Source organism: Carya illinoinensis, chromosome 4 (assembly GCF_018687715.1).
Source record: "Carya illinoinensis cultivar Pawnee chromosome 4, C.illinoinensisPawnee_v1, whole genome shotgun sequence".
In the NCBI taxonomy this organism is placed as follows: domain Eukaryota; kingdom Viridiplantae; phylum Streptophyta; class Magnoliopsida; order Fagales; family Juglandaceae; genus Carya; species Carya illinoinensis.
The window spans coordinates 29,546,094-29,553,926 of NC_056755.1; the positions used below are offsets into that span (position 1 = coordinate 29,546,094).

At 34.9% G+C, this 7,833-nt stretch overlaps 1 protein-coding gene across 1 annotated transcript; it reads right to left on the reverse strand.

Moving 5' to 3' along the window:
• Positions 1-5,522: 5,522 nt before the first annotated feature.
• Positions 5,523-6,727, reverse strand: LOC122306285 (FCS-Like Zinc finger 13-like). Its single transcript, XM_043118717.1, has 2 exons — positions 6,033-6,727; positions 5,523-5,898 (listed from the first exon to the last, which is right to left on the reverse strand). The coding sequence occupies exons 1-2, from the start codon at positions 6,632-6,634 to the stop codon at positions 5,739-5,741; spliced, it is 762 nt and encodes a 253-aa protein (XP_042974651.1). The 5' UTR covers positions 6,635-6,727; the 3' UTR covers positions 5,523-5,738.
• Positions 6,728-7,833: the final 1,106 nt, after the last annotated feature.

Here is a 7,833-nt window from a genome sequence, read left to right on the forward strand (position 1 = left end):
AGTGGATTTGGCACAACAACCTCCCTAAGAAAATCTCTATTATGATGTGGAAGGTTATTCATAACTGTTTGAGTGTTGATGAAAATATTAGAAATACTGGTATCCCAATAGTCTCTAAATGCAATTGTTGCCTCATGGGTCATTTTGAAGATTTGAATCACGTGCTTTGCAATGAGGATATTGCTCGAAAAATTTGGCACTTGGCTGCAATCAATTTAGGCGTGCATATGGGAGTTTTTCTTACTTGGAATGATCAAATTAATTTTTGGTTTCGTCGTGCGGGTAAGTCTTCTCAGATTCGCCTTATTTTTGGTCTTCTTCCCTCTATTGTGTCTTGGAAGCTTTGGGATTGGCGCTGTAAAGCTCGGTATGAAAATAAGATTGACACAGTGGAGTCAGTGTGGCAAGTTATTAAATTTTGGATCCGTCGTATTAAGCATTTGATTATGAAAGTTACTCATATTTCGAATCATAATGTGGCCCTTTTAAATAGATTGGATATTCCGGTCTTATTGCCCAGGCCTAAGAAGGTTCAAGTGGTAAGATGGTTGAAACCTAGGCAAGATTAGGTGAAGCTTAACTCAGATGGTAGTAGTTTGGGCAATCCTGGGCAGTCTGGTGCTGGGGGTGTCATTCGTGATAATTGTGGTAGACTCTGCATGGCTTATTCTGTTCATTTAGGCATAGGATCCAATAATTTTGCTGAGATGAGGAGTCTTTTGGAGGGGGTTCGAAGGTGTCATCAGATGGGTTTTTATAAGGTGGATATAGAATCAGACTCATATTTTGGTCAACTAGATTATTAAAGGTGAATGTAATATTTGGTATCTGGAAGATTATTGGGACGAATTAAGTAGCTATCTTACCTGCATGGATTATTGTGTGAGTCATGTTTATCGTGAAGGAAATTGTGTGGCTGATTTTCTTGCTAAGCAGGGTGCCAGGGGCCTCAATAAGGATTGGCCTGCTGACGGTGACTTGCCTAGTCATTTACGAGGTCTTCTTCGTATGGACGGACTTGGTTTTCCTTACCTGCGTATCTCCTAAGATGTCCCAGGTTTGTCTTGTTTTGTTTTCTTGTTTTGATGCGTATTTGTCTTGGTTTTTTTGGCTTTCTTTGTTTTGCAGGTTTTTTTGGTTTCTGGAGGGATCCTGTTTTAGAGCTGGTTTATTTATGTTTTGTGGGGCTCTTTGTATTTGGTTTGGTGTTTGTAGTTTGTTTTTGTTTTGTTAGTTTTTGATACCTGGGTTTGGTCTTCTTGTTTTATTCTGTATCTCCCAGGTGTCCTTTTTGTAACCACGGTTTTCCTCCGCCACAAGTAAGGGTTTTTAATAAACTTGGGACGGGGCCGCTATGTGGGTGGCTACCGGCTCTTTAAAAAAAAAAAAAAAGTATGCAAATATGATTATGATGAAGTATGAATGATAAGATATGTAATAGCGTATGTTATGATATAAAAACTATACCATATGTTATGGGCATATTACATTAAAATGTTGTACATACTAGTAGGGCACCCATTATCTTTCTTATGAATAGATTCCACAAGCCACAACCGCGAGCGAAATCATAATCTACTTAGATTCACTAACCCTATGGGTCAACAGTGGATGTTAACGCCTATGACAAGTGAAAGACAAGTTTGTGTTCATGATATTTATGTATGTATTTATGAGTGTGCATAGTTTCCAAGAAACTTTATGTTTATTATGTTGACTATATAATGTGTTGCTTGTTGAGTATTCAGCTCATTTTTGTATGTTTTTATATTTTAACATCCCCAAGTGAGCATTTTTTTGGGGATGGAACTGCAAGACAAGGCTTGGCTGAGGGAGGCAAGGCAGAGGCAAAGGCATAGATAGTTTATGTTATACTAGCTTTATGATTTCTAGTTTAAAAGTTATTTTGTTAAGCACAAAAGACCCTTTTTATTTTAAAAAAGTGATTCCGTAGACTCTCTTCTAGATTTTAAGTATTTAATGAAGATTGTATTTATTTATTTTATAGAATCCTTTATACTTGGCACTTCTTTAAAAAGAAAAATTATTAAGTCAAGTTTAATAGCACACTGATTCTCCAAGATTGAAAAAAAATAAATGACTTTATTGGAAATGGAGTGTTACATATATGGTGATTGTACGTCACAGGTTAAAGGTCGTTTGATCCTTACGGGTTCATTGAATATTATAGGCACATGTTTTAGCAACACGTGTCATATAAGTTTGGATGAATGGTTCAAGATTAATGATATTTTATAATAAAATCGAGACAAAATCGATGCTTAGATAGGGAAATATCTTTTGGGTTTATCTCGTAATTATTTGGATATTAATGATGGGAGAACAATGTGATTTTAGAGCTATGATGATTTTAGGCTTTATGAAATAAATAATTAGTATTTCTGGCTTTAATTGCAATACATGCTTAAGTAGAAATTCATGTACGATTGAAAAGTGACTCAAGTTACGTGCCTATTTTTCGGAGACAATTGATATCTGCGTGACACTATTGTGAGGAAATTTAGAGAAATTAAAAGTACAGGTAAGCATTATTCCTATGCTAGAGTTTACCTAAATTTAACTAATTAGTTAGGTTGATTTTGTGAAAACCTTACATATTTTGTTATAAAAACAACCTCAGTCATTTTCTACACTATACTTTGTATCTAGACATGAGAATGTGACATTTATCATAATTGAAATTTTTGTACTCTATTTCTCTACTGCATAAAATGTGAAAGAAGTCTGAAATAATTTATCTGATTATATGATATTATCTTATCAGTATGCTATTTTCATTATTGTATTGTATCTGAAAACTCTAAAGCATAAGATTCTATTATGCTCTTATTTCTAGCCCTACTACGAGATATAATGGTGGTATCTGATTTTTGGCTCCACCATAGGATCTAATTGTGGCCTATGTTACGAGTGCAATCACTTTGAATACATTCTTTATTAAAGGATTATAGATTTTAGGTGTAAAAACTAGCATAATCTTTGTTGAAGATTTTGGTTGCCTGTTGGATGAGGTTCCAAGATTAGTAATAATTAAGCCTTGTTGACTTCAAAGTAATTTTTTTATATATTGAATTGTGAATATATAGGTATTAGCAATATAATGTTTTGCAACAATCTTTTTGGAATCAGCATGTACTTTTATTTATTTATTTACCAATATATAGATTTTGAAGAAGTAAATCTCTTTTGTTCAAATTCTTTTCAATCTGAATTAATTGGTTCAGGTTATATATTTTATATGGGTCATTGGATTCTGTAAATAGAACTTGGGCAATCAATTAGTTAACTGTAGGGGTGCTACCTGCATCCCTCGAATGAGGTTTTGACTGATCAAAAAGAAGAATCTACTTCAACCAATATGTCATTAGGCATGACCATACATAACATAGAAATCACACTTGGAAAGAGCACATAATTAGTGGGTGCCCTTATTTCACCCTGCATGGATAAGGGAGACAATTTGGGCCCCCAAATCCCGGCACCGCCCCATGGGTGGGTTCCCTCGTCTGAATGCCGGGGTGCATTGACCCCCCAATCCATCCACCACCCCATTTTACAAATCATAAATTTCAAACAAACTTACAATTCCAACAAAGTCGCACAAAACATTATAGATCTTACAAATTCAAACAAAAACCAAAAATTAAACTTACAACCAAATAAACTTAGTCTCACAAATCAGAAAAAAATTTAAAAAAAAATCCAACAAAAATACCTAATCGAAAAAATCAAACAAAAGACCCACGAGCCATGGTCACATTCATGGGCTATACAAATCTATGGGCAAGTATATATGGCCCATGATCGCCATGGTCAGACTTGAAGACCCGTTACGGACTCTGGTGTCACCCACGGTCACAACCGTCAACCTTTACCCACGACAACGAAGGTACAATTCATGAAGAGAAGTTCTCTCATCTTTGCTGACTTAGAGGAGGAGGAGGAGGAGGAGGAGAAAAATGGAAAAATGAGAAGAAGAGAAATGAGAGAAAAGTGGAGATTGAGTATGGTGGCAGTGAGCTGTGGGCCATGGCCACTAGAACTGGTAGAAGATGAGCAGAGAAAAGGGAGGGCCTAAAGGGGGAAGGGAGGCGACTGAGAGTCAAGAGAGAGAGAGAGAGAGAATGTCATATTTACACTTATAGATGTAAGGTTTTGTAATCCTATAATGAAATGAAATGGTTTTGGGTATCCCCAAACAAAAATGATAAAAATAGTACTTGTTAATAATTTGTTTACAAAAATGAATTAAAATAATATATTTTATAAAATTTAAGTTTGACTTTTATTTTGATTGAATGTTTTTAAATATTTAAAAAATATCATTTTATTAAGAATTGCAAATTAATTGTGATTGAGTTATAAACCTATTACTACTCATCTCCAAAACGATATCGTTTTACCATACATCTGTTTTACCATACATCTTAAATATATATCCGCATGCATGCGGGCCGGATTGGGTGACTGGCAGGCATGGGCCCAGACTAGGCCCCGCCCTGAAGCCCACATTGGATGAATGGGGTCCCCACCCAGCCAACCTGGGGCCCCTTTGCTTTTCTTGGGGGCAGGGACGGCCGCCCAGCCCTAATTAACTGCACGTAAATAGGTAATTGATCAATGCAAATCTTTTATTGTATTTTTAAAATGGTTTGCGTACTTTTCATTAACTTCGATTTTTTCTTGAAAGTACTGTATTCATTACTATTTTCACATCTCTATCGATTTTTTCTACTCCTCTGGACCTTTTCCCCTACCGACTGCGGCACATATGCCAGGTCTTTGAGCCGCTCACATTGCAGCCTATGAACGGAAAATGGCATTAAGCAGAATGGGGGTTGTACAAGCCTTTATGCATCAGCGGCATGGCCAATATTCCCTTAAGCAGGCAGCCATATTCTGCTGCAGCTAGTCAAGATATATTCTACTTTTAAGGTAAAATAGATTTAATAAAAGTCACGTTAATTTGTAAATTTACTTTTGTGTAATCTCTTTATGTCTGTAGCAGTTATCAATTACCCTCAGAGCAAATCCAAGAGTTCGGTCCATGGGAACTCTTTTAATTTCGTGCACGTTGGTTTTCTTAACTGATCTTGATCACATTACCAAAACGTAAAACAATGAAATTATATCAGATTGAGCCTTGTATTTTCTCAATGCACATGCACACTGCTTAAAACAATATCATTCAGTCTTAAGCAGTATGCATATATCTCTAATGGGCTGTTGGTGGATAACATTTACTATATCAGGTCAATCTCATTGGTCCTTTTGTAAAGTTTCAAATCTGCTTGCGATTCGGTTCAGAACTGAACCTTTCATCTTATGCCATTTCTTTACATATGTTTGTGAGCTTCATTATCATCCTCAAAACTAATAATGTTTGTGAGTTCATCCTTCTTATATTGCCCCTTTCTAAATACGATTTCTCTTTTACCTCTGGTTGGTTTAACCCTATCTATGATGGAGTAATCAGTTTTGCTGGCCTGAAAGCTACAGAATTGAAGCTCAAGACTCAGTGCATCTCATATGTAGTTCTCTTCTACAGTTCATATATTTCTCATCGAAGTATATATATAATACATGATATGCTCTAATTTTACAATAAAATTTCCTGGATTGGTTCAACTTTCTATTAATTCTCGTGTGTATAGAGAAGAGAAGAGAATAGCCGTGACATGACAACCGTTTGTGGTCGTCACCTTCTCATGTATTGCCTAAGCTGCAAGAATCCCAGGTGAGAAGATCTGGCCTCTCGTGTATGGTGAGCTTGAAACATCTACAGACCTTGATGACTCCAATCTACACTGTTCTTTCCGCTCATCCATCATTATCTGCCTTGACCGACACTCTGTGCTACAAAATGCTTTCTCTCCTCTGTAAAACCAACACAAACGTGAATTATTAATCTCATAACTTATACCCTTTGAGAATCTAAACCACTAAGTAACTTCTTATGAAAAATGGGAGACAGATATGGAAAGGAAAGAGAAACATATATAATTTTTTACCTGTACATGTATATGTCTTTGCCATGGAGGCTTTTACTGCACAAGTGACACGAACTGAGAAAATCTGATGTTGGATACCCTGAAAAAGTTTCCTCAGATCTTGTCTCTGAGTCCTTGATATTGCCCAATTTGTTGCTACATCTATCAAACTCAAGGTCATTTCTTTCATGCCCACTTGTTAATCCATGTTCACCTCCATCATAATACACCCTGGTGAAGGACTTGGTTGGCCCATGACAAGTCACATATGTATAGTTCTCTGAATTGGCTGCTTCATAATCTTCATAGCCTCCCTTTAATCTCCCACAAAATTTGTTTGAATTTACAGATATGGGATTGGATCGATTCAGATTGCAACTACAAACAGCATACTTTGCCAAAACTGCGTGTCGCCTTCCACTATCATTAGTTTTCTCAAGAGCAGCAACAATACCCAAGCCAACCCCACCAAGATCATAATTCTTTATTCCTCTTGGGGATTGCATCTTGAGGTCCAATGGACTCTTTGGACTCTTCACCACCTCCAAAAACTCGGCTCGATGACCGGAAATTAATAATTTCGATAGATTTCCGATTATCGGCCGGGGCCTATTTCCTAACATGATTACAAATCTCTATGAAAGGGGAGAAGAGTATGAATTAGAAGAAGTATTGGAAAGAAATGGAGAAGAGGGTCTACATATAAATTGAGCACAAAGCCAACTTATTGTCCAATAAATATATGATGAGGATGATGGAGTGGTTGGACAAAGCCCATGGTTTGGTTTTGGAATTACATGGGTAATAATTGCTTAATTAAAAAGCCAACATGTCTCTCAATTAATTTATTAATATGATAATATTAATAAAGGGTACGGTCCCTTTCAAAAGAAAAAATAAATAAGTAAAAAAAGGTAAGATCTCCATTAGTTGATTTTCTCTTTCTTTAAAGGTCACTTTCAGTGGGACCCTTCCAACATTTTTTTCAGAAAAGGTCCATTTCTGCCTGATTGTGACCCTATCTGCCCCACAAAGGTTGTCTACTTTGTTCTTGGACAAAAAAAGATTCCTGAAAAAAGGCACCGTCGGATTAAAAAGCACGTGTCATTCATCTAAAATGATGTCTTCACGCAATCATTCATTTGAGCAGTTGAGCCCACTAATTTTTTGCCTCCCACTAAAGGTCTTTATTCTAATGACTTCTATAACCTTCGTCCTTCTGTACTCTCCTCTCTCTCTCTCTTACAAAGTTTTAACTCTTCTTTCAGAATATCATATTAATCACTTGGAATATATTATTTTGTGACAGAGTAATTAAATAAATATATTCTCAAATATTAATAATTTAATATGATTCATTGAATTATAAAATTATTTTTATAATAAAATTAATTTAATAAATCAGATAAAATAATATCAATTTATATAATTATTTTATAAATATAACAGTAATATAATCACTTTATTCTACTTCTCCGTTACTTCTCACTCTTAACGGTTTTCAATTAATCCCTAAATATTATATTAATCACTTTAACAGTTTTTAATTAATTCCTATATTGTTCCCTGCCCATTAATAATTTCTTTCATATATTATACATATATTCAATTTTTTATTTATATTTCTACTAACTTTTTGGGAGAAGAATCTCTAATTTCTCTTAAAACTAATTACATTAATTAAAAATTTTATTTCTAAATTGATGTATAGAGCATATTTAATAAAATACTTATTTATTACAATTTAATTTAAAAGATAAATTTTATATTTTTAATCATATAAATCAAATTTTATTATTTAAGTTATGTTAATGATGTGCTT